This window comes from Puma concolor, chromosome D4 (genome assembly GCF_028749965.1).
Source record: "Puma concolor isolate L17-30 chromosome D4, mPumCon1.1.hap2, whole genome shotgun sequence".
In the NCBI taxonomy this organism is placed as follows: domain Eukaryota; kingdom Metazoa; phylum Chordata; class Mammalia; order Carnivora; family Felidae; genus Puma; species Puma concolor.
Genome location: NC_141679.1, coordinates 88674926 through 88701222, shown reverse-complemented (window position 1 = coordinate 88701222; position 26297 = coordinate 88674926). Strand labels below are relative to the sequence as shown.

The 26297-nt window shown below is 59.1% G+C and overlaps 1 protein-coding gene across 1 annotated transcript in view; it reads right to left on the bottom strand.

Moving 5' to 3' along the window:
* Positions 1–13984, bottom strand: part of PRRX2 (paired related homeobox 2) — a 41159-nt gene extending 27175 nt beyond the window's left edge. The window contains exon 1 of the mRNA XM_086684250.1: positions 13596–13984. Coding sequence (XP_086540376.1) covers positions 13596–13872 — 277 coding nt within the window. The 5' untranslated portion in view covers positions 13873–13984. The remainder of the gene's footprint in view (positions 1–13595) is intronic.
* Positions 13985–26297: the final 12313 nt, after the last annotated feature.

The window sequence follows — 26297 nt, the reverse complement described above, 5'->3', positions numbered from 1 at the left end:
GACTCCCCCTGCCCTGCCCACGGTGGGGCTCGGGGTGGGCAGAGAGCTGTTGCCTTAATATGGAGCTAGTCTGGGCTGCGACAGTTTCTGTCCCTTGCTGGGGAGAAGAGGGACCCTAGGGACCAGCAGCTGCCAGGGGTGGGGCGGGTTCCTCCTCCCATTCTCTCAGGGCCCCGCATGTGAGTCGCTAATCATAGCAACGGCAGTAGTGATAGAGCACAGCCTAAGCGCTTCCCAACTCTGCGTCCCCACAACCCACTTGTCATTATCCCCACTTTGCGGATGAAGAAACTGAGGCCCGAAAGGGAAAGCCCTTTGCCCCAGAGAGCCATCTGGGGTTGGTCAGACTCACTGGCCCCCACTCTGGACCTCCTCTCCCTGGGGCCCTTTGGACACACAAGGAGGCCACCAGGCTGCAGGCTTGGCTACGAACTCCTCAGAACTTCTGCCTTCCTGGTGGGGGTGGGGGGGGTGGGGGGGGTATGCATGTCAGAGACCTGCCTGCACCGGGGGAAGGTAGAGAGGAAAATCTGCCGTGCAGAGGACACCGGTTTAAAGAAAGCAGCGAACATTCTTCACGATCCGCTGAGCCCAAGAAGCTACTATGGAACTCTCCAGAACCCTGAGGCTCTTCTGTGGGGGCTCCGGGTTGACCCCTGGGTGCCGAAGGAGACGCACCCCTGCCTCCGGCCCCTTTGGAATGGGACTGGCCCATCTCTCCTCCCTCCTCCCTGACTGGGGCTCCCTCCCATGCCGTCTGCCCTGTCCACGGACCCACTCTTCACTTAGATTTCCATCCGGGTCTGGTTTTTCACGGCTGGAGGGAGGAGAGGGTTTAGGGAGAAGCTGAGAGCTGGCAGCCTGCAGAGGTAAACCTGGTACCTTCTTTCCTTGGTCCCCCAAGCTCTGTGAGTTTCCCCCTGCCATCTGCCCCCATGAACTTGGGGCTGCCTGATCATCACAGAACCTGCTTCCGGTGGGCAGCAGGAAACTGGGGTCCTGGGCAGAGAATGGAGCCCGCATCGAGATCAGCTTTCCCACGAAGGCAAACACCGTGTCTAAACCAGCTCTGCTGGAGCCCTCGGACCAGTTGAGTGTGTGTGTGTGTGTGTGTGTGTGTGCGTGCACACACACACACACACCTGTTCTAGATATGTGGCAAGAACCCATCCGTAATCCCTGAGGGAGCATATCTGAATATCTCAGCCTTCCTCTCTGAGCCATCTTATGCACAGACCTTCTACAAGTGGCAATTGATCTCTCATTTGAATTTTTAACCTCAAATGCCACATTATAAAAATACTTGCGTTGTGTTTTATAGACGGCATTTGTCATGAAATTATACGTGGTTACAATATGGGCCACGGGAAATAAAGCAAGAGGCTCGTTCTGCATGGGAACAAGCAGGCCGTATCAGCCAGGCTGGGGCTGCAGCAAATCCGTGCCATCCTTCCAGAGAGGGGACCCCAGGTCACCAGGCAGGGCTGGGCAGGGGCAGTGGGGCTTGGGTCCTGCGGGTGTGTTGGGGGGGGCACCCAGGGCTGGATAATCTGTCCCCTCTTTGGAAAGCATAGTTAGGTCCCAGCAAAGGCCGCCAGAGCCAGCTCCTGGGACCCAGAACTCTGTTCCTGATCTCAGCTCCTTTTCCTGTGGGGCCTCGGGAAACCTCTCCCTCCTTGGTTTCTCCATCTGTGGGAGGGCTTGGCAGTCCTAAACTGGGCTGCTTCCTCCTCCCACGCGGCAGAGAGAGCGAACGCGAAAACAAATTGGACAGGGGGGCATAGCACTGAGCCCAAGCTGCTTGATTTCACCAACTCCTCAGAACAATCCAAGCTCCGGCTGCTATCATTACGCCCATTTTGCAGATGCAGAACATGAGGCTCAGGGAAAGAAGGCACTTTCCCAAGATCGTCAGAAATCGGGGGGTGAGGCTGGGGCCAGAATCCCACAGCCAGGCCAGACCCCACCAGCGACATGTCTGGCCCCTGACAAGGCAGGGGAGCCACTGGAACTCTCTGGGACCAGCTGTCTGTTTCTATGCCGGTGTCGCCATGGAGCCCCACAGGGGTCCAGGGAGGCTGTCCCTGTCCCAGGGTCAAGCTGGAGCCTCTGTTCTTTCCCATAAGCAAAGCCTAGAGAGGCTGGATGAGGTCGGAGGGAGCACAGCCCCAGGGGCCCTGGGCCAGCCAGGCTGAGAAACACGCCGAGAGCAAGGGCCTCAGACCCGGGACCCCTGTGTCCTCAGTACATAGCTCATCCTTCTGGACCTCAGCCTCCCCGTCTGGAAAACAGGGCCAGAAGACTACCTTCCTCCTAGAGTATCCGGGAGGGATTGATGAGAGGAACCACGGAGGGTTGAGCAAACAGCAGGTGCACGATAGATGGTCTGGACTGGTGGATGATCGTGATGAACATGAACATGCCCACAAATCAGCCGGCCCCACTGCCCCGACCCAGCCACGAGCACCCCAAGTCCCCTCCGTCCTTCCAGGGATTTGCGGCTGGACGGCCTGGGCCAAACTTTCGCCTTGTTAACGGACCCGCGAATGAAGCTTCGATCTCAGGATTGTTGCAAAGTCTCTCCTCCCCAACTCGGGATCTCAGATCTCAGGGTGACTGGGCCCTGGGCAGCCAGTTAGGGCTTGTGGTCAGCTCCTTTGGAGACAGGGGCACCCTGGGTGCTCTGGGCAGCCAGTCACCTGCTGTTCCCAAGTGAGCCACTCATATCCCACACGACAGGCTCACTGGCTCACCAGGAGAGCTCCTGGGGAGGCCCTGGGTGCTCTGGATACTCCAGACACCCACAGACGAGCAGGAAGCGTTCTCATCACTCTTCATACAAAAAACAGCGGGTCTTGGGTCAGGCCTTGCTCGCTGGCCCACCGCCACGGTGCTCCCTCACACCCCTCTGCTCCTGGAACAGCCAATCTCTTTCCTACCTCTGAGCCTCTGTATCTGCTATTCCCGCCACCCGAGACACCCTTCCCCCACCTCTTCTTCTGGCTAACTCCACTCATCCTTTAGGTACAGTCTGAAATTCCGCCTCCTCCAGGAAGCCTTCCCAGAACCTCCAGGCCAGGTAGGGGGCCCCTTTATCTGTCCTCAGGGCAGCCAGGACATCTTTGTGGCGGGGACCACACTTCCCTTGATCCCGCTGGGACCCCAGGACCTAGCCCACCCCCCGGCATGGAGTAGGTGCTCGACAAATATTTGTGGAAGGAGGGGGGGAAGCGTTCACGGGATGCCTCCCCCATTCTCTTCCTCCCTTGAGAGAGAAATCAGCCCCTCGAAAAGGCCGCCCTCTTGGGAGCTCTGCTCGGCCCGGACTCGAGTTCACGGCAACAGCAACGATCGCCTTTCAACAGCGACCTCGCTTTCGGCCACGTTAGATCTTCGCCTTTTCCTCTTCCCTTCCCGGTGAAACCAGAGCAGTCCATTTTTACTTCTTGTCTCCAGCAATTTCCCGCTTTGAGCCCTGACACCCGCCCCGCCTGGGGGTCAGCCTGGGGTTGTGATGGCAGGGCAGACGGCTCTGGGGGAGGGGCCGGCCTTCCGGGGGAAAACACGACGTGTCTGGGAAACACGAGATTCCCAAAGGCTGGGGTCCCTTCCTGCCCCCCCCCCACCCGGGCCCCCGGCCCCAGCCCCTGCATCGCAGCACAGCCCGGAGTCCCCCTGCCTGACCGCTGGGGGCGAGGCTCTGCACAAGGGTGTCCCTGGAAAAGCAGCACCCTCCTCGGGGTCACTGAAGAGGTTTCCAGGTGAGAACCAGGAAGATGGGAGACGCGGTCCCTCCCTGTCAGGGCTGCTTGGCCACCTAGGGGCCCAGCCTGGGGGTGACCAGCCTTGTCCCTAGGCTCTGGGGATCACCGCACATTTCCTCAGTGGCTTTGGGCCACCTCGCTCTGTCTTTCTGAGCCTCTGTTTCCTCATCTGCAAGATGGGGATAATGCTTCCCTGCCCTCCTAAGGCCGCTGAGAGAATTCAGCAGCGGGCTGGACGTGAAGTGCTGTGCTGAGCCAGGCAGGTGGGGACGGCCGGCTGAGACCGCAGGCCGCGACCCTGCCTTCGCGCTCCCCTCCCCGGTGAGGGACCAGGGCTCCCCCGTCCCCCTGGTGTTTTCTCCCCGCACGATGTCTCGGAACAACACCACGTGTGCCCTGAATGAACGGGCAAATTAACGCGCCCCAGCCCGTCACCTTGCAACCCCAAAGCAAGGCATATCTTAGAGAGGGGCGGGGAGGGCTGGGGCTTAACAGTCTCTTCGGGGGACGACGAGAAGACCTCTTTTCTGTAGCTTCACCGTGACGGGAAACAGGGGACAAAGTGCCAATCTGTCTCTTCCCCCACCGTTGGGCTGTTTTCCCGGACTGCCCTCCCTCGGTCTGGGAAGCGGCCAGAAGACGCTCCCGGGTCCCGGGAGGGGGGTGGCGCTCAGGTCTCCCGGCCTCCGTCTGGGAAGATACGGCATCCACAGGCCCCTCTGCCTTCCGGGCCCGTGCGGTTAGTGGTGGGACTTTGAGGGGACGTGGGGCCTCAGCGAGGGCAGGGCCGGCCTGTGCTCTCTCGGGCCTCGCCTCTCCGCCCCCTGTGTAACCCCAGGCTAGTCGCTTGACCCCTCGGAGCCTCCGTTTCCCCGACGGTAATCAAAGCAGCAGACACCCTTGCTGACCACCTCACGCCACGTATCCCCCGCCAGCCAGCTCTCGTGTTTCCCCAGATCTGTGAAACGTGCCGAGGCCACACGGCTGGCGGGGGGTGGGGGGGAGGACCCCGCTGCACTGTCCACCCCCCCCTCCCCCCCCCCCGCAAACACACCTTCGGATGACTGCTTCTCATCAGCAGGGAGACAGTCAGGGGAAGGAAAGGCGGAGAAGGAATCCCCCGGGCCGCACAGGGTGCAGGGGCCCAGGAGAGACGGGGGACGGGTGCCCGGCTCCCCCGAGGGCCCTGCGACCCCCCCTGGGGAGGGGGGCGGCCAGAACCCGAGCCCTGATCGGCCTGGCTGCCCGCTGGCTGGACCGGCCGCCCGCGACACCATCTTGAGAACATTAGGGGCTGCTGTTAACAGATGTTTTCTGTTACGTGTTATTTGTTAGTCTAATGAAAGGAGGTGCACTAGCTTTCAAGACCTCGCGTTCCGCGGGGGTTTTATATGGGAGGCCGGGGCGCGGAGCTCTGGCGGCGGAGAGGCCCAGACCCCTGCCAGGCGCGCCCGGCGGCTCGCGCTTTGATTCCGAGGTTTGCAGCCATCCGCGTGGTCAATTCCAGCTCTGGTTAAATGTCACTTTTAATAACGCCATCTCTGGCGTGGAGATGTCTGTGCCCGCGGCAGGAGGGGAGGATGGACCGGGAGGTGGGATGGGGGGGGCCAGGTGGCCACCCTCCTGGGGCCCCCCGGGGACCCACCCCCCGCGAGGGAGAGCCGCGGGCGGGCAGGACGCCGGGAGGGGGTTTTGAGGGTTGGGTGGCGCCCGCCATTCTAACGTGCACCCCCTAATGCACGTAGAAGTGCGTGGGAACCTGTTAAAGGCAGGTGCCCGGGCCCACGGAGCACCATTCCATGGGCTGGGGTAGAGCCCAGGAACATGCATTTCAACCTGCTGCCCAGGTGCGTCTTTCTGGGGCCACATGTTGACCCACAGCTGGGTCCAAACCCCCTCAGACCAACGACAGGCCATGTCCAGGGCCCCACCTACGACCCCCTGAGCAGCAGTGTCACAGACGTGACAAACCTTCACCCGGTCGGGTCTCAGGCAACCAAGGTGCTTTGCTCAGGGCCCGCTGCGGAAGCTCCCAGGGGTGCCTGTCCCGGCCTCCTGCCCTTTCACTGCCCCACACCAAGGAGCTTCCCCAAAGACCACGGTCCCCCCCTGGGCCGCCAGGTCCGGGCTTCTTGGCTTCTCTGTAACGCCTCGCCCCCCGCCGCCCCCCAAACTGGAAGGTCCCAACTGCCCCTCCCATGCACAGAAAAGCAGAATGGATCACAAAGAGGGACCAAAAATAATGCCTTCCAGAGCCCGCTTCATCTTTTAGGACGCAATAAAAGATATCGCCGGCTGTAAAGTACCCCATGTGGACGGCGCCTGTCATCACGGTGGCCCCTCGGAGCCAGGCTGGGGACAGGCAGCTTCCCAGATGTGGAAGGGACACAGAGCAAGGGGCCAGACTCCCAGCGGCGGTGACAGCATCTGGGTTGTTCCGCGACCTGATTCCCAGGACATCTTAAGATGCCACGACTCCTGGGCTCTGGCTGGGGGCGGGGGTGGGGGGGGTGGGGGGGGGAAGGGGCTCTGCCCCTGCCATTGCCAGCAAGCCCACGCTCCCGGGGAGGCCACAGCTCCTTCCTGGCAGCAGCCCTGGATGGGGAGCACCCTGCCCCCTGTGCCCTCGCCTACCCCCCCAGAGCACCCTGTCTGCTCAGCACGGGAGCCCGTGCAATGACTTTCCCCACCTCTGTCTAAACAGGAAGCTCCCACGGTGCTCTCCGACTCACCACCTCACAAAAGGCACTTAACCCTTGGCCCGTTCCAGAGCCTCTGGCCGCTCACTGCTCACTGGCTGCCTGCGGCCGCCCTGCCCACTAAGAGCCTGGACGCGATCGCTTGGGCCAGGCTGGAGCCCTCACGGAGGGGCGTGAGCGTGTGCGTGCACGTTCGTGTGTGTTGATGAGGGGGTGTGTGCGAACGAGTGGGCTTGTGTGTACGGATGTGAGTGTGGGTGGGCGTGAGAGGGTTTGCGGGTGCGAGTGTGTGTGTGTGCAGGGCCGGGGGGGGCGGGGCATCTCTGTGTCTGAAACGGACGGAGGCAACTGGATGATCCTGTCGCGAGTAAACGGGTTTCTGGGCAACTTGTACAACTCGCCACTCTGGGCCAGTGGCTCTAAGCTCACTGGGCTCAAAATCCGAAAGCCTGGGCGGCTGGTAGGGGCTCGAGGCCTGACACACAGTGGGCACTCAGAAAACGACTGTGGAATGAATGAATGAATGAATGAATGAATGAGTATGGAAGGTGCGGTCGACTAGGAAAGGGGGCCGTCCTATCGATGTTCCTCAGAGTCAAGGACCCTCCACTGCTCTCCTGTGTCCCGGAGGCTGGAGATAGGCCTGCGGAGGGTGGGATAGGCCATTCTGGATGTTTCTGGGCAGGAGAGGGTCCCCCACTCAGCTCACACCTTCCCAAACCCCCCAAGCTGGGCGGCCCCCCAACACTGCCAGGATTGCTCGTCTCCCCCAGGCCGGGCTGCTGAAAAGACCCCTCCACAGGCTGCCTCATGCCCCCTGAGTGCGGCCCACATCCGCCTGGGAGTGGCCATCCCCGGTTGGACCAGCCCGCGTTCTGGGGGCTCCGGGGATGGCTTTAGGCAGTGGTGGAGGACAGGGCCTTCAGAACTGGACAGACCTGGGGAGCTTCACGGGAAGCTGTGACTTGGCGAGTGGCTCATCTCCCTCGTATAAAATGGGGATGGGGGGCCGCCTGGGTGGCTCCGTTGGTTAAATGTCCGACTTCGGCTCAGGTCACGATCTCACGGTTTGTGGGTTCGAGCCCCGCGTCGGGCTCTGGGCTGACAGCTCGGAGCCTGGCACCTGCTTCGGATTCTGTGTCTCCCTCTCTCTCTCTCTCTCTCTCTGCCCCTCTCCCATGCGCACTCTCTCTCAAAAATAAACTAACATTAAAAAGATGTTTAAAAAAAGATGGGGGGTCCTAAAAAGAGCCACTTCTGTGGTTGGTGGGGAGACAACAGGGGTGAGGCGAGTAGAGCCCGGCTGGCACGCGGTAAGCACTCAGCGAACGTGCCTCTCAGGGCCGCTGGCCACGGTCATGGCCTCACCGGCACGTCCCCTGTCTCTACTCCCACAACCGACTTCTCACTCCAGGGCAACCCCGGGCCAGGTCCTGACCCTGATATGCCGTGTGTTGGATGTGTTCAGGGGGCCCGCCGGCTCCCCGTTAATCACCCCCCAAGATTCATTTCCATCTGGGGTCAGCCACTGTCCTTTGGGTCTTAGACACCACGACCTCCCCTCAGGTTTTGCCTCATCCCGTTTGACCCCACGTCCCCGCCTAGGACGAGCCACCGGAAGCCCTCCTTTGTCTTCAGACGTTTAGAAACCCTGAACACGGCACAGGGCCTACCCCCACAGCCCCACTCTGTGCAGCCCTCAAGGCCTAGCCCTTCCCGCCTCTCCATCCCTTTAGTTCCCCCAAATAAATCCCACCCCTCCCTTCCCAGCTGGGAGGCCTTGGGCAGGTTGCTTTGCCTCTCTGGGCACCCTCAAAATAGGGATGGTAAATCACTAGCCTTGCCTGATTCACAGGGCAGGCGTGGGCATCCCAGTGAGCTGCCATGGAGGCCCTTTATTGAGAACCTACTATGTGCTGCCTCCCACACCCACTCAGGGCGCCCCGCACCTACAGGGACATCAGGTCCGCTCTCCCCCTGTCGTCTTTGGCAATGCCTTCTGGGCCTCAAGTGTGGTGTGCAAACAGGCGTTCTCACCACTGCTCCAAAACTACTTTTCCGGAATCTTCCGCGAGGGAACAACGACCGCTCGGGCCCTGTTGAGCTTCTGCCCTTATGGGGTGCTAGCGGGTCCGAGGGTCCTGTGCCACACCCCAAGCTCCAGGCAGATGATTTACTAGAGGACCAAGACGACCCTGGAACCTAGAGGACAATGAACTAAACAGGGAGTGCCCACCCCGCTGACAAAAAGCCAGAGACGCGCCCCTCCCGCCAGCCGGGCCGACCCAGCAGTTCTCAAACTGGATTCCCCTGGGCTCCCAGCTTCTAGGCCTGGCTCTTCAGCGTCTCGCTCACCCTCCTCTCTCCCTACCCGGGGCATAGGCTGGGGGGCTGCCCTCACCAGGCCCTGCCAGGATCCAGACCCCCGAGACTCCACGTTCCTGCGCGTTTTCTCAGCCTGGATCAAATCACGATGAAAGGCGGGAGGGGCCCCTCCAACATCTGGGCACTGCCTCCCCCTTTCAGGTGGGAACTGAGCCCAGAGAAGGGATGTGACATGCCCAAGGTCACACACGGAGGGGGCAGCAAAAGCCAGGGCTCCCACTGCAGACGGCTCTGCCCCCGCCCTCACACCCCCCGGGGCCCCCTTGAAACGGATGCCAGGAAAGGAAGGCCAGAGGGAAGAAGGGCAGGCTCTAGGCCCCCCGGGGGGCTCAGTTGGTTGGGCGATCGAGTCTTGGTTTTGGCTCAGGTCATGATCTCACGGCTCCGTGAGTTCGAGCCCCGGGTCGGGCTCTGCACCGAGAGCACGGAGCCTGCCTGGGATTCTCTCTCCCTCTCTCTCTGCCCCTCCCCTGCTCACTCTCTATCTCTCTCTCAGAATAAATACATAAACGTTAAAAAAAAAGGAAAGCAGGGATTTGAAAAGGTATTTGCACACCGTACTCACAGCAGCATTTGTCACAACAGCCAAAAGGTGGAAAACATCCACGTGTCCACCGACAGATGAACGGATGGTCAAAACGTGGCACGTGCGAGCGCGCGCGCGCACACACACACACACACACACATGCACACGCACTCAGCAAAATACTGCTCAGCCGTAAAAAGAAAGGAGATTCTGACCCACGCCTACGACATGGACGAACCTGCTAAGACATCCTGCTAAGTGTCACAAAAGGGCAACATCGTAAGCTCCCGCTTACGTGAGGTCCCTAGAGTTGTCAGATTCAGAGAGACAGAGAGGAGAGTGGGGGGTGGGGAGTCAGTGTTTCAAGGGGGCAGAATCTCAGTCTGGGACGCCGAGAAAGTTCTGGGGACGGGCAGCAGTTGACGGCTGAGCAACGGCGTGAACGCGCTGATCGCCCCTGAATGGCTAAAGGGCTGAATCTTGGATACATTTCGCCACAATGAAAGTTTTAAGAATTGAAGGCAGGTCGGCCAGTTTCTAGAACTCAGGGGTCCCTTCAGGTCCGCTACTCCGGGGAAGGGGCAGGCCCCCACCCTAAACCAGGTTCACCCTTGGCCTCCTGGCCCCCCATTAGCAGATGTGGCTGAGGGAGCCCAGAAGCCCCCACCCGGGGCTCCAGCCCGCCCTCCGGCCCAGCCTGTGCCCTCAGCCTCCAAGCACCCGGCTGTCCTGAATCTCCGGGCAGTGGACCCGCGTGGTCCTGAGGTCTCCAAACCAGGTACCAGCCAGATGGCTTTGGGGGTGGGGGGGAAGGGCTCCCGGGCTGGGGGCCTCACCCGGCTGGCTCCAGGGGCCGTGTTTATTTTCACAGTGTGTCCGCATCCCTGTTTCCGCCCTGCCCACAGGAGGGAATGCTTTAAAGAAAATCTCAGTTATTAATGTGGTTTCTTTTGTTGTAAGTCACTGCAAAGACAGCAAACGAGGGTTTATTTTCCTAACGTGCTTGGCATAGCTCAGCGCCCGGCGCAGACCTCAGCGTTTGATTTGGGAGGGACACGAGACCCTGCTTTGCTCTGAGTCACCGGCAAAGCCACAGCCTTCCCGGCCAGTTCCGGGGACGCCTGCTCTGGGAAAATCACTGGCGAGGCTCGGCTACATCTACTGGTGGCTTTGTGAAAACAAAAGAGAAGAAAAAAAAAATTTTTTTTTTTAATTTTGAGCCTGCTCTCCTGGAAGACTGAAAATGTATCAATTTTCTAACTCATGAGTTTCTCCATTAGCCCTTAATTTTTAATGGGGGGCGGGGGGAACATCTCTCTTTGGTGTCAGTTGTTTTCTTTGGACCCAGAAACAGCTCCAGAAGCCACAGGAAAACCCACTTCTGAGCATGGGCAAATCTTCGGCGAGGCGCCAGGGCTCCAGGCGGGCCCAGGACTGGGGGACGAAGTCACAGCCCAGGGCCCCGTGCCTGCTGGCCTGGGGTCTAGAGTCCCGACACCCTGAGGTCTGGTTGCCTATTTAGGAAAGGGGTCCCGTGATGCAGGCTGGGTTCACCGAGATCCCGGGAGGGAAGGTTCCTTCTCCCCCACTTTGGAGACTTTGAGACTCGGGAATCCACAGTGAGTGGCAGTGGGAGGGGGCACCTGCCTGAGGAGGGAAGGAAATGGAAAAAGAACAGAGCAGCCGGCCTCTGCCCTCTCTCTCTGCAGGCCCAGACGCAGAGAGCAAGCCGAGGGAGTCTCACGGGCCAGGGGGACAGCCATACAGTGTCCCCTCCCCCGCTGCGTCCCGCCTGCCTCTCCGGGAGGAACTCTGCCGGCAGCGGGCACCCCTGGAATGCGCCCAGTTGGCCTTGGGGAGACGCTTGACTCTATATAAAACATTTGGATTTCATGGACTAGTGATTTGCTTTCAATCTAAGGAATGAGTATAGGGTTACCTCCTTTTAATTTTGCCAAGTAAGGACATTCAAATCAAACAATCTCCAATTATTATCCCCAGTTCATGAAAGAAAGGGCGTTTTAACACCAAACGTGAGGGGGAAAGATGTGATCCCCAACACAGAGAAGCCTTGAAACTGAAACACGTAGCTTCCCGAAGAACCCTCCACGGTGGCCATGCGCCTTTCGGTTTCACAGCTGAGTGGGAGATGCTCGCTTCTGGGGGCCAGACCTCTGCCGCCGCTCTTGCCCCACCCCACCCGACCCCACACCCAGTGCGTTCCCTGTCCCCCCCCCCCCCCCGGGCCTTGGTGCCCCCAGGGTGAGGAAGCCCCATCTAGGAAAGGAAAGCCCCCCCCACCGCCACCGGGGGCTCTCACTGAGGGTGGCCGGGCTAGGGTGGGCAGGGGGGTGCTGGGGAGGCCCCCTACCCACTGAGCTCCCTGGGGGCTGCCAGTGGCCCTGTCCAGGCACTTGTGTCCGCAGCTGACGCAAGCAGTTCTGGGACACCCCCAGAAAAACCCTGCGTTTGGGAAACCTATGCTGTGTCCCAACAGCGGCGATGCCTTCCACCGTCTCTCCCCATGGCTGGGCTGGAAACAGGCACCCAGCCCCTGGCCAGGTCTCGAGGGCAGGAAGCCCGTGCCTCCTTCCTTCTTCTCGCGGCCACTTCTGCGCCCCTCTCTTCTCTCCTGTCCTTCCCTTTGGCCCTTCCTTCTTGGCTTCACCTTCAATTTGCTCCTCCTTCTCTCCCCAGCCCCAGCGGGGATCCCCCATTCGTTCAGGTAAAATCAGAGACCTCTCCTCTCCTCTTAGGGGAAGCCAGCTCAGAGCCAGCCGCTCCTCCCAGGAGCCCTGGGGTCCTGGAACGAACTCAGGCTGGCAGAGCCCCTCTCCTCTTGCACCAGAAGGTACCCACTTTGCCCCCGGCCCAAACCAGACACCTCGCTTCCACTTTTCCATCAGGGAAACCCCAGCTCCCGCGGGTGGGTCGGCCTGCTTCGTGCTCACCCTGGAGGGTGCAGAGAGATGCCGGAAGGCTGTGGCTGGCGGGCAAGTGGACGCCCCCGGGAGGGAGCCAGCAACGGCCGGACGCGGCTGGCACCAGCTGGGTGCTCTGTGAGGTCCCGCTGGGAGTCAGGCAAGCCTCACGTACACACGTGCTCCTGGACAAGGTCTCAGGCGAGGCTGGAGTCACCTCGGTGCCCCCTGCACCTCCTCTCATCTGAAAAGCAGGGCATGTAGCCAGCCGGGGGGGGGGGGGGGGGGGGAGGCTCCCCTGAGACCTGGAGGCTGGTGCAGGAAGTGGGGGTCCCCAGGAGGGGGTGGGAAGGGCTCTTAAAGGGGCCCAGAGCTTCCAGCAGGCCAGCTGGCTCCCCGGAGCTAGGGGACCTGGCTGTGGTCTCAGCCACCCTAGCTACTCTACAGGTTGTAGGCATGCCCTGGGGACTCCCGTCCTTCCTCCACTCCCACGAGAAATGTCCAGGGCCAGGCACCTTCGCTGTATCTCCATCTCTCCCTCCCCCCCCCTCCCCGTCTCACCCAGGGCTCAGGCCCCAGTGATCCAGTACGACTTTCTGAAAAAAGCCACTTGGGTGGGTTGTTTGTTTTTAAAGCCCTTTCCTGATGACCTTTAACCTCGGCAGAGGAGAGAGGCCTCGCTGGCTCCTTAGGGTTGGGCCAGTCCATCTAGGAAGCCGCCGGTGGGGTAAACTGGGGGTGGGGGTGGGGGGGGCAGGCATCCCCACCCCCGCCAAGGAGCCCATCTTAAGACCTAGCCGCAGCTGGGGTGGGACAGGAGGAAGCGGGGCGGCCTCTGAAACCCAGGCGTGTGACCCGGCTGCCCTGCCCCTCGGAAGCCTCGGTTTCCCCGGCTGTGACTTGGCGGTGATCGCACCCACTTCCCGGGCGACCTGGCGGGGCGGCCGTGAGCGCTGCCCACCGCCCCCCCCCCCCCCCCACCGGGCCGGGCACCAAGGCGGCACACGTCCCCGCCGTTCCCACGACCTGCGGCGGCGGCCGTGGCCGAGGGCGGCCGAGCCCCTCCCCGGGTCCAGAGCCCCGGTCCCCGCAGCCCGCCCGATCGCAGACCGACGGCCCCCACCCGGCAGCCGCACCCCCGGCGGGTCCCGCGCCGCGTCCGCGCCCCGACTCCCTCCCGTCCCGGACCCCGCGGACCCCGCGCTTCCGTTCCCACGCCCCCCCCGCCCCCCCCCCCGCGGGCCCCGGCCGCCCCCCCTCCCCGCGGGCTCCCCACCCCCCACCCCCCGCCCGCACTCACCGTCCTGCGGCGCCGCCTCGCTGCCGCTGCTGCCCCCGGACGGCTCCCGCGCAGCGCCCTCCCGCGCCTCGGCCCGGGCCGCGGGGCGCGCCGCCAGCCGCCCGGCCGCCGCCACCTCCTCCAGGTCCAGGAGGTGGCTCACCGTGAAGTTCTTGCGCGCCTGGGCGCAGTCGCCGGGCCCCAGCGCGGGCGGCGGCGGCGGCGGCGGCGGCCCCGGGCCCAGCGGCGGCTTGTCCAGGGCGAAGGCGGCGGCGGCGGCGGCGGCCGCGCTGTCCATGCCCGCCAGGGCCCCGGGGTCGCCGGCGCGGGTGGCAGGCGCGGGTCGGAGCGAGCGCGCCCCGCGGCCGCCCCGCGCTCGGCCCCGCTCCCCGCCGCCTGCTCGCCCCCCGGCCGCCGCGGCCCGCCCGGCGCTGACGTCGGGGAAGCAAACTTTCTCCCTCCCCTCCGCCGCCTCGCGCTCTCCAAGTTGCTAAAAACGCGAGCTCCTCCGGCCGCACGCCCCTTCTTGAAGCAGACCTCGCCCCTGCCTCGCCTCCTCCTCCTCCTCCTCCCCGCGCCGCGCCTCGCCCGCCCCCACCCTGCGGCTGCGGGGAGGGAGGGGGTCCTGCGCGGAGTCCGGCGGGGGGGGGGGGGGGGGAGGGAGGGGGAGGGGAGGGGGGAAGGGGTGTCCTCCCCGCGCCCTCCCCACCCACAATGTAAGGAGTGGGAAAGTTCAGTGTTCGTGGCGGTGGGGGGGGGGGGTTGTAAATCCCCCCCCCCCCCCCCCCCCCCGTCTCCATTCACAAAGTCCTCCTCTGGTGGAGGGGGGCGACTCTGAGACAGCTGAGGGGGAAGGGCCGAACTCCCAACTCCACCCTCATCACCCCCCCACACACCCCCCACACTGTGCACCCCAACGCGGTTCCTAATCTTCTGGGAAGAACCCGAGGCCCGTCGTCCTGTTCACTCCACCTGGCGGGAGACCCAGAAAGCAGCACGTTCTCAAGCTTCTGGGGTGTAGGCGCGGGCGGCCCCCAATACACACGCATCGTAGCCCACCTCCAGGATGTTCCAGGCCCTCCCCGGGGGAAAATCAAGCCGATAGGAAAGAGTTTCCCTCCAGAATTCCTACTTGACGCCCAGAGGACAGACAGCCAGACGACAGCCAGGCTGACAGATGGGTGACAGGGTAAGAGAGCCACAGGCTGGGGTTTTTCAAGGAAAGCCCTCCAGATACCGCAGGTATCTCCCCGGGGACAGCCGCTTGGAGACCTGGCCCTCTGTCCTCCCTGCCATCCCTGCACGGTGGTAATGTCAGACCAACAAAAATAATAAGCCCGTGGAGGGGGGCGGGAGGGGGGGGAGGCCTTCCGGGTGCCCTTCTTGGGCCTCTGCACGGATAAAACCCAGCCTGTGCGCACCCCCCCCCCGAGGATCTGCAGAACTGGCCACCTGGGTTCTGCAGGAGTCACCCCCCCCCAGAGAGAAGGGAGCGACCCCTAAGGTGGGGCGAAGTGTCCCCCAGGTGGTAGTCACCACAGCAATCCACGGAGGTGCACACGTGGGCAGATGGAGGGTTTGGAGAAAATGGGGTTTCTCTTCTTCGGAAAGAACCGGCTGAATGAAATACCAGTCTCCGGGGCGCTCCTGGCGGGGGTGGGGGGGGGTTCAGCAGGTGAAATCTAGGGCCGGTGGTGGTGTCAATGTCGGCCTGTGGACCTGGGAAGGGCCCAAGAGAGTATGTAGATCCCATTCCTCGGCATGACAGGTGGGGTAACCGAGGCAGCAAGGGCAGAAGCTCCCTCCGGGGCTGGGAGGACCATGGAAATTGTTCCGTCCGAGCCCTTCCTTTGAAGAGGGGGCCGTGAGGAGTCCGGTGGTCGGGTCTCCGTCCCAGTGGCTTCGTCCCTGAGTTCGTCCTTCCATCCTGCACATTCAGAGACGTAATGTGCTGTATCTGTGTATGACGGATGGTGCTCCGGCCCCAGCCTCCTGGCTTCAAATCCAGACCTCGCACTTCCTCGCTGTGGGCCTTGGCAGTCTATTTAGACTGTTCCTCTTGGTTATCTCCTCTGTAAAATGGGCTGTCAGGGGGACTAAATAAGTTGATACGTACATCGCGGGGCACCTGCCATCCAGTGAGCAACCAGAGAGCGTCAACAGATTTGTTTTTTTTTTAAGCATTTATTCCTAGAGGCGGTGCAAGGCAGTGATGGCGAACTCAGACTCTGGAGCTGGAGGGACGTGGGCCTGCATCTCTTCCCTGCCTCTTGCTAGCTGTGTGGCCTTGGAAAGGTCACTCAGTAGTTCTCTCTGAGTCTGATCCGTCACCTGTACGTAGGGATAAGAAAAGAGACCAACCCGATACCTGAATTCTTGTGAATCGGACCCTGTTGCAACCAAGGTCGTGGCTCGTTTTGAAATATTTATTTATGTGTTTAGAAAGCGTGAACACGAGCAGGGGGAGGGGCAGAGAGAGAGGGAGACAGAATCCCAAGCAGGCTTCGGGCACAGAGGCGGATGCAGGGCTCAGACTCAGGAACCACAAGATCATGACCTGAGCTGAAACCAAGAGTCAGTCGCTCACCTATTGAACCACCTAGGCGTCCCTGGGGTTTTTTTGTTTGTTTGTTTTTGTTTTTGTTTTTAAGTTTATTTGATGTCATTGCTATTGAGTGGTTACGACCCTTGTCAGTCCTGGGGCCGGGGGCATAGGTCACTATTCCAAAGCTGAGCCCTTGAGCAAGAACTCCGGGCCTGATGGGGGGGGGGGGGAATTCCAGTTAACCTGGAGAAGGCAAACTCATTACCCCCCAGGGACGCGGCTAGGAAAGAAACCATTTCCATGGTGATCTCAATCAAGGCCGGGATGTCAACCCAGAGGGGGCAATGAAGGGGGATTAGGATCACAGTTTAGAACCTCAGTTCAACAAGGGTTTACTGAACCAGGCCCTGGTCCAGGCAGCAGGGATGGGGAGGAACAGGGGGGCACAGAGAAGGTCCCTGCTCTCCAGAGAAGGTTCCGCAGAGAAGGAGCTGATCCTTAATTAGTGACTCTGCTGGAGGTTGGATCCTAGGTGAGACCATGAGCTAAAGTGCCTGTTTGTCCCAGTCTCAAAAGCTCACATGCTTTAAAAAAAAAAAAGTTAAATTCTTATTGCAGAAATAAGATGCTTGATGTGGAGATTTTAGAAAACATCAATAAAAATTAAGAAAATAATGGGGCGCCTGGGTGGCGCAGTCGGTTAAGCGTCCGACTTCAGCCAGGTCACGATCTCGCGGTCCGGGAGTTCGAGCCCGCGTCGGGCTCTGAGCTGATGGCTCGGAGCCTGGAGCCTGTTTCCGATTCTGTGTCTCCCTCTCTCTCTGCCCCTCCCCCGTTCATGCTCTGTCTCTCTCTGTCTCAAAAATAAATAAATGTAAAAAAAAGAAATTTAAAAAAAAATTAAGAAAATAAAAGTCACTGGGGCCTCTGGGTGGCTCAGTTGGTTAAGAGTCTGGCTCTTGGTTTTGGCTCAGGTCATGATCTCCTGGTTCGTGAGTTTGAGGAGTTTGAGCCCCACGTTGGGTTCTATGATGACAGCACAGGCCCTGCTTGGGATTCTCTCTCTCTCTCTCTCTCTCTCTCTCTCTCCCTCAAAATAAATAAATAAACTTAAGAACACACAAGAGAAAATAAAAATTACATATGACCCACTCCCAGATGTCTCTGACACACAGTAGGTATTCAATACATGTTTTTAAAAAGTCGGTTTAATGAATTACACGGTAAGTTAACCAACTTGGATTTAAGTCAAAAATAAAAACAATAAAAATAAATAAAAGTTTGTTTAATGAAAGAAATTGAAGGTAATCACTATATTTATTTAATATTGAAGATCTAGAAAAGCAATAAGACAAGGAAAAGGAATGAGCTAAAAATAATCTGAGTATATCTTTCCAGCTTATATCTGTATTCTAGATAGATGGAGAAAGATCATCATTCATATTTTAAAAGTCAAGCTACATTGTAACAACTTTTTATTTTTTTTATTTTTTTTCAACGTTTATTTATTTTTGGGACAGAGAGAGACAGAGCATGAACGGGGGAGGGGCAGAGAGAGAGGGAGACACAGAATCCGAAACAGGCTCCAGGCCCCGAGCCATCAGCCCAGAGCCCGACGTGGGGCTCGAACTCACGGACCGCGAGATCGTGACCTGGCTGAAGTCGGACGCTTAACCGACTGCGCCACCCAGGCGCCCCTGTAACAACTTTTTATAACTTGCTTACTGTGTCTTGTCTACCACTGTTTTTTTTAAATGTTGATTTATTTATTTTGAGAGACAGAGAGAGAGGGAGACAGATCATGAGTAGGGGAGGGGCAGAGAGAGAGGGAGACACAGAATCCGAAGCAGGCTCCAGGCTCCGAGCTGTCAGCACAGAGCCCAACGTCGGGCTTGAACCCACAAACCACAAGATCATGACCTCAGCACAAGTTGGATGCTTAACCAACTGAGCCACCCAGGTGCCCCATTCCACCACTATTTTTAATGAAACCCTAGTGATACATCATTCCCTGCTGCTATACATCCATACTTAGGTTCTTGCTAATAAATATCTGGATGTGATAGACAAATAACAGCCTCCCAAAGATGTCCCCAGCATAATCCCTGGAATTTGTGGATTTGCTAAAGCGGAATTAAGGTAGCAGATGGAATTAAGGTTGCCTGTCTACCCAAAGGAGATCCTTGTAGATGACAGTGTAATCACATGGGCCCTTCCAAAGGGAAGAGGGAGGTAGGACAGCCTCTGTCAGAGCGATACAATTTGAGAAAAACTCAACTGGCCAGTACTGGCTTTGAAGAAGGAGGAAGGTGCCCACAAACTCAGGAAGGTGGGAAGCCCCTAGAAGCTGGAAGAGGCAAGGAAAACAGATTCTTCCTTAAGACATCCCCCCCACGGGGGAGACATGCAGCACCGCCCCCCAGCCGGGCCTTGATTTTAGCCCCTGACTCTCCGATCTCCAGAACGGAAAGGTAATACGTTTGATATCATCTTCAAGTACTAGGTTTGTGATCCTTTGTCACAGCCCAAGTAGAAAACTCCCGCGCTGGGTCCGAGATTCTGCGAGAGATTGAAGACTTGCGATCATATTGCCATAGAGCCTCCTCCGGAAAGGTCGTCTCAGTTTCTGTTCCTGGGTCTCTGCATCCCGGTTAGCACGAGCTATTTTATTTGTTTGTTTACGGCTATGTCTTTGTGGCTTTAACACAAATGAAACATGCACATGGGCTGTCTATTCATTCTCTTCCCCACGCAGCCCGGTGTGGGGACTGGTGACCGTCGGCCCGCTGGCTGCCTTTTCCACAACCGCCTTGCAGTTCTCGGAGGAACCGTTGTGACCAGTCCCATACGGTAGGATCTTTTTTGCACACCGGCATCACTGTGACTTCCGGCTCCTCGATGTTGTGGCCCAGAAGCTTCTGGAAGCCACTGGGTGGCCCACCCTTTATTTTCTTGTTGCTCTTAGAACCACCGTGGGGCATCGAGAACTGGCCCCTGAATCTCCTCCGCGTCCTGTGGTCAGTGCCAGTCACACTTAATTTTGACCTGTCAGTCGGACTGGCACCAAATGAACTTCTTGGGGTGTGTGTGTGTGTGTGTGTGTGTGTGTGTGTATGTGTGTGTGTTTGATGATCTTGGACTTCACAGGGGGCCCGAGGGCAGCATCATGCCAAGGAGTGAGTACGTTAGGCAGTGCTAAGGCAGAGCAGTACTAAGAAATTATTTTAAATTTGGAAAGCCGTCTCCCGTTTCAACCTGCCTACGTTGAATGGCTGCAGAAGGTAAATATTTTTGGTATCTAATGACCTCTCGCGTTTCTTACCTGTAAGAGGTCCGTCTATAGTCACTACCTGTTTTTTGCCCGCCATGGTTCTATTTCTTCTGGAGTTGAATCGGTGTCATTCCTCAGTCATAACAACTACAAGACACTCGACTGTCCGTCGTTCAAGGGCAAGGCCCATTTCACGGATGGGTAAACTGAGACCGAGGATGGCGCGGAATCCTGCGGCTCTTCTGGTTCATCTAATCGGCCCCTGTGGCCGTGTACCCAGGAGCCTCTTCCGAAGGAGCCAGTTCAGCAGGGACAGCCGAGGCACACGGGCTGAACTGCGCTCACTCTTGTGCGTCTGGGGAATCGTAAACACCGCAGGCTGATGTGACTCAGACGTGACCAGGCATGACCGTGACAGATCACGGGGTTCTGTAAATATTGTGTCAGGCCGCGATCACAGCGGGGCTCTCTGCTCATCCCAGACCCCCGTCCACCCTGTGGGAAGTGGAGTCGGGCCCAACGGGGCAGGACATCTGGTTCTCTCCCTCAGCTCACTGCCCGGACTTTTCCCAGCCTCAGTTTCCCCCTGAGGATCTCCCGGCCGGGATATCCTGCTGAAGTGACTGGTCCTCAGCTCTTGGCAAGGGTTGAACTATTATGCCCCTTTGAAAAACATTTCTGCTTTACCTGCAAATCCAAAGATTGACATGGACTCCGTAATGGCAGCGGCTCACGTTAAACCACATGGTCTTACCTCGTCCTCCCGACTACCGTGCGAGGAGGGGAAACTGAGACCCAGGAAGCATAAGCTTTGTGTTCCAGTAAGTTTGTCAGGCTGTTGACCATCATGCCAAGTGGTTCCATGGGAATTTAGGACTCAGAAGCTCTGTGTTTCTCTTGAAGGGTTACGGTCTCCTTAAAAAAATAAAATAAATAACACAAAACACAAACAAAAAAACTCCGTATATAACTAGACATGGCCGACGTTGCATTTCCCTTTCTGCCTTGGCTAACCAGGAACTCCGAAGCTAATGTTAAGACATAATCGTTGGTTCTTGGGGCTCCTGGGTGGCTCAGTTGGTGAAGCATCCGACTCGGCTCAGGTCGCGATCTCATGGCTCGTGAGTTCGAGCCCCACATCGGGGCCTGCGCTGACAGCTTGGATTCTGGAGCCTGTTTCAGATTCCCTGTCTCCCTCTCCCTCTGCCCCTGCCCACTCATGCTCTCTCTCTCTCAAAAATAAACATTAAAAAAAAAAAAAAGACATAATCATAGTAATGTTATCTGTCCAGATGGCAAGTCGCTGTATTAGCTTCTCTTTTCTTCTCTTTCCATGTCGCCTTTTTTTTCTTTTTTTTTTTTTTTAAGATGAGCCAAATGCAGTAGTGAGAAGGGGGCGAAGAACAGAATGAGGAGCCCAATCCGTAACGGACTAAAATTGTGTTCACTCACCACCTTCGGACCAGCCTCCACGCAGCCTTTTGGTTTTCCTGTTTTGGTTTCAGAGTTTGGGGGTTCAGAGTTTTTGATTCAAAAACCAAAAAGCCTTTTGGTTTTCCTGTTTTGGTTTCAGAGTGTTGGGGGCGCAGTAGCCTTGGGTTTGACACTTTCCAGCAGCGGGACTGGGTCACTTAACCTCTCTGGATTTCAGTTGTGCTCGCCTGTCAACCGGAGGGAATGACGGGGCGTATCTCCCGGGGCTCTTGCGAGAAGCAGATGAAGCCGGCCGTGTAAATCGAAGGCCTGATATGGGCCTGGCATGGGGAAAATATTTGATAAACGTCCCCTGCGGGTATGAAGAAAAGGCTTTGATAAGAGCCAAGAGAGCAGAGGGAATGGCCTAAATGGGGAGACTGGACTGGACTCGAGGCTTGCCCCACTGTGGACGTGCTGTGACTTCGGGTCACGTGCCCCCCTCTCCGAGCCTCCGCTTCCCGTCCTGCCGGCAGACGGCCCGCTCTCTCCCGCTCACCGTTGCGTCCCCAGAACCTGGCATTGGGGAAAAAAAGGAGAAGCTGATGCGGGCCCTGCCCCAGCACACAGTACGCCTCCACACGTGGTTGTCCTGAGAGTGGACAGCTGATTGGGTGGCCGGGGGTCAGAACCCCCACTGCCCGGGAAACGCCCGGCCGGCATGGTGGACCGTGCCTGGGCTGGTGCCGGGGCGGCAATAAGGCAGGTCTGGGGTCCCGAGGAGCCGGCAGGGCCAGGACAAGCCTGCATCCAGGCCTAGGGCCGAAGAAGCTCCTGTTGAGTGCCCACTGTATGCACGGCTCCAGGAGGGCACAGCTCCGGGCCTCACTGCACTCTAGACCCGCAGCAAACCCCTTGCCGCCCTCACACTTCACGGGGAGATGGGGCAATGGGAAACGGTCCAGAACAACTCATTCCATGGGGATTTATTGAGCACCTACTGTATGCCGAGTTACCTCCGGGGGAGCACCAGACCCTGGTGGGACTCCTGAGGAGGTATTCTCGTCCGGCTGAGCCGCACAGACTAAACTCGGTCGGGCCGGTCACTCTGTTCCCGTAAACACATCTTCCACGCCGCGGGCTTTGGGCGGCTGGGACCCACATGACTCCCAGGATGACCCCTCTTGTTACAGGCGGAGAAACTGAGGCTCAAAGGGGAAAGGACCCATCCCACACTGGGGATCCACCTCGCACGCAACTCTCCAGCATTCTCTTCTGGCAAACTGCCCTGACACACCCCCCCCCAGCCTTGCCACGAGTCAGGGGAAGGATGCCCAGGGCCGGGGGGGCGGGGGGGGGCACAGGCTGAGGCCCGGAGAGGCCTGAGCCTTCATAAAGGCTTCCGGAACCCTCAGGCCCTGCTCTGGCTCCCTCCCGGGCCCTGCAACATCTTGCTGTGATTACTTTGTGGCGAGTGGGGTGGGGCTTGGGAGGCTCCTCCTTGTGCACAGCAATGGGGGGGGGGGAGGAGGGCATGTTCAATAAAAGGGGGGCAGTGGCTGAGGACCAGGCAGGGCTGGAAGGCGGGGGGACGAGGCTTTCAGCTCACCAGCTTAATTGGGGATATAACATTTATTGTCATTTATAACTTGCTCTTGAACCCACGGCAGGAGAGTGTGTTTGCAGCCTGCACAATCCAGGCAGGCGTTAAATAATTAAACCAAGGGCCTAATCGGCAGTGAAACTCCCCAGGGCTCCCGCTTCCTTTAGTTCGCCGATTGCTGATATTTGGGGGGTGAAATGTGACCATTTTTATCATCAAAGAGATCAGAGTTCCAAAGGAAAGAAATGGGGGGGAAAAAAAAGGGGGGGGGGTGGGTTCTCCCAGTTTTCTTTTTCTCTGACTTAGTGGTCTGGTAAAGTTTCTTTAGACACGCAAAGATTTACACACCTTTCTGCAGGGAGCCTTAAATCACCCCCCCCGATTCCTCACACATTTCCCCGAGCGCAGGAACAGTAAGTCATTGAGGAATGAGCGGGCCGCCCCATAATCGCTCCGGCGGCCTTTTGAGAAGGAGAATGTCTAATGACTTTTTTTGAAGTGGAGGTCAAGGTTTTTTAAATAAAACAATCTGTATTAATGCAATTTCCTTTTTAGCTGTAGCATTGGATTTTTTCCCCCCTTTTGGGCGGGGGCGGGGGTGGGGGGAGGGGGGTGGGAGGCAGGGGTGGGGAAGGGCATCATTTTTCTCCTGCCAGACGATACGGCCCTAATGAGATACATTTATTTAAAACTCTGTATATCATCACCCTGTCAGGGCCTGCAAGAGGGACCCCACGTCTCCCTCTGCGTTTGTTTCGGATTAGTGCGGGCCCACCGATGGCCTTGCAGATCTGGTGGCTCTTGGGGCCTCTGGCCTCTTGCTCCCGCCCTTAGTATAGCCTTGACCCTTGCATTCTGTGCCCCTGCCCCACCACCCCCCATCTGATCACCCGGATCGTAGTACAGCCCTTGGGTCCCAGATCCCCTGCCTTTCCCCACCTGCCTCTCGCTGCTCAGACCTGGTCCCCCCGGTCCCTGGAGGCCTTCCTCCCTGCACCCGGGACGAAGTACGGCCCTGAGGTCATGCCAACGATGCCGCCCCAGACACAGCCGAGTTCCAGTCCTAGCTCTGCCGTTCAACCCCATAACTGTGGGCCAACGACCCAGTTTCTCCAAACCTGCCTTTCTTTATCTATCAAATGGGGATAACAAGAGTTACCCACCCTCCCTCCCCGGGGTTGCCATGCGGCCGTAAGAAGGTTCTGCCGGGCTCCCCGAGCATCTGCCTGGTCCCCAGCGCACAGCACGTGTCCACTTACAGCCGCAGCCCCTGTCAACACCACCTTTACGGCTTCCCCAGACCTAGAGCAGAGCCGGCGGGCAGGACCTGGCCTCTTCCCCGCCCCCCGTTAACAAGCCGGCAGGACCTGAATGCAGGGCTCAGTACGCCTACAGACACGTTTTCATGGGGCGCCTTCTGGTGCGGGAGCCGGGCTGGGACGCGGGGATGGAGTGGTGACCCAGACAGCCCAGCAGAGAATCTAGACAAGCAGGAAGATGCGGGGAGCATGGGGGGAAGGGGTGCGGGGAGGGGGCATTGAGCGGACTGGTGAGGCACGAGCAGGGTTCGGCAGGTGGAAAGGGCTGGGGTCCAGGGACAGCCAGGCAGGGGACCCACAGAGGCTCCCCCCTGACCTGGGCCCTGCCGCAGCGTCCCTTTTGGTCTCACCGTGACTCACTTTCCCCTCCCTGCCAAGAGCTCGAATTACATGATTAAGGGCTCCGTGTGCACCAAGGTCATGAGACATCCATTCCACAAATGTGTGCCACGCTCCTTCCTGTGCCCCCTCGGGGCTGGGCCGGGGGCCACTCTGAGGACAGATCGGAGCTGGCTCCCACCCTCCCGGCTCCCGGCCTGCAGAAGGAAAGGATGTGGGTGCTGGACATGAGCTGGACTTCGGCATCCCAGGGGCAGGGTGTGGTCAAGGGAGGCTGTGCGGGCTGCAGGGCGGGAGCTGAGTTTTAGGGGAGGAAGGGAATTAACCCCAGAGTCTGTCTGCCTAGAGCAGAGACCATGTTCTCCCCCTACAGCCCTGGCTGGCAGGAGCCACTGGAGCCTTGTTTGGGCCTGAGGGCTCTGGGACCCGGGGGGGAAGAGGGGGGAAGCTTGGAGACCAGGGGCAGGATTGCTAATGTGCTAAGGCGGCCAAAAGAGGGGACTAGGCCGGTGGCGATGGCTCAGCCATGGGGTCAAGGCTGAGAAGCTGTCCACTCGTCCCCATTCCCACGAGCACCTACTTGACCCAGCTCAGGGCAAGACCCTGGGGCCCGGAGGGTCCCGCTCCTGCAACAGAGAGACCCCGATGCCTCCGTCCCCACCTCCTCTCTTAGGCAGCAGCTCCTGCCCAGGCATAGGACCCACGTTAACCGCTGCCGACTGCCCAGGCGAGGTCCGCTTGCCCTGGCTCCTGCCCGCCGGACCCGCTGAGTTTCACGCTGCGGCCTCCCCAGAGCCTCGCCCGGTGCCTGGCACTGGGGAGAGCGACACAAATAGCCACCAAGTAATTACCAACACAGTGACCCACGCAGCATGTCTAGACAGCATCCAGATGGGCCTGAGATCGGACACCAGCGCTGCCCCGCGTGTGTTCTGTGACCTTAGCTGAGTCACCTCCTTCTCGTCTGTAAATGGGAGGAGCCACACCCCTCGGCGTCTCAAGCGGGGGGGGGGGGGGGGGGGGGGGGGGGCCGGGGCTTGATAAACGCCGGCTACCCGAGGGGACCCTGGCCAGGCGTGTGGTGCTCTCTCGGGCTACACGGGGGCCCTCCTCCTCTTCTCACTTTTGACACCTCTGAGGCCAAACCCCGAGGTGCAGCCCTGACCCCACAGCCCTTCCTGCCGCCACCCCCCCCCCCCCCCCCGGGCCTTCCCCCTACATCTTTGTCTCAGCCTGTTCTGTCCCTTCTGTCTGCATCCCCACCGGTTTCCCTGCCTGTGGTTTCTCTCTGCGTCTGCCAGGAATCCTATCCCAGAGGAACCCATACTCCGGGGCTGTACTGGGTTCCTTTCATGCAGTGAGATGGGAAGAGAGAAGGAGAGAGAGAGAGAGAGAGAGAGAGAGAGAGAGAGGGAGAGGGAGAGAGACAGAGAGAGGAGGAAAAAAATCAAAGCCCACATATTGGTTCCAGATGTGGCCTGCTCCCCCAGCCCTTCTCCAACTATTTAATTAAATTCCCCCAGACAGCCAGGAGGGTTTCTTAATGATCAAATTTCCCGGCTCCTCTCCACTCTGTCTCCCTGACGGATGGCCGGCCAGATTCTTCCTGCGTTCGCTTTGCCAAGCAGGGCCGGTGGGGGTGGCGTGGAGGGCTTTCTGGGGAGCACAAAGAACCCTGTGCCCGCCTCTTGCCCTCCCTCCTTCCCCAAGGGATCTGAGCCATCCCTTGGTGGAGCCTGAGGGGGCCTGGCGACAGTGGCTGGAGGGGGGCCCCCGCGGTCCCGTCCTCCGAGCTCTGCCTCTGGGCAGGCCTGCCGGGAACTGAAGCCGACTGGGCACCAGCAGGTTTCAGATGGGGGAGTCTCTGGGATCAGGACTCTGGGCTCACGGACCAGCCAGAGATGGGGCTCAGACCTCCCGGGGGCCCTCCCCACGCCCACTTGGCTCAGAGAGGGCGAAGCCTGTGCCAAGACCACACGGACCTGCTTGCCAGGGGAGGGGGAGGCAGGGTGGCCAGCATTTAGGAGGTGAGCATCTGCCAGGGAGAGGCCTGGGCACTATTTCTCAGGATGGTTCCCCCACGTGAAGCTAAGAGTGTCTCTCAGGAAGCCCCCCGACTTCTGGAGCGGGAGGACATGTGGGCAAGCCTCGAGACCACCAGCTTTTTCTTCTTGGTTGTTATTTTTTTTTTTTTAATGTTTATTCATTTTTGAGAGAAAGAGAGGGAGAGAGA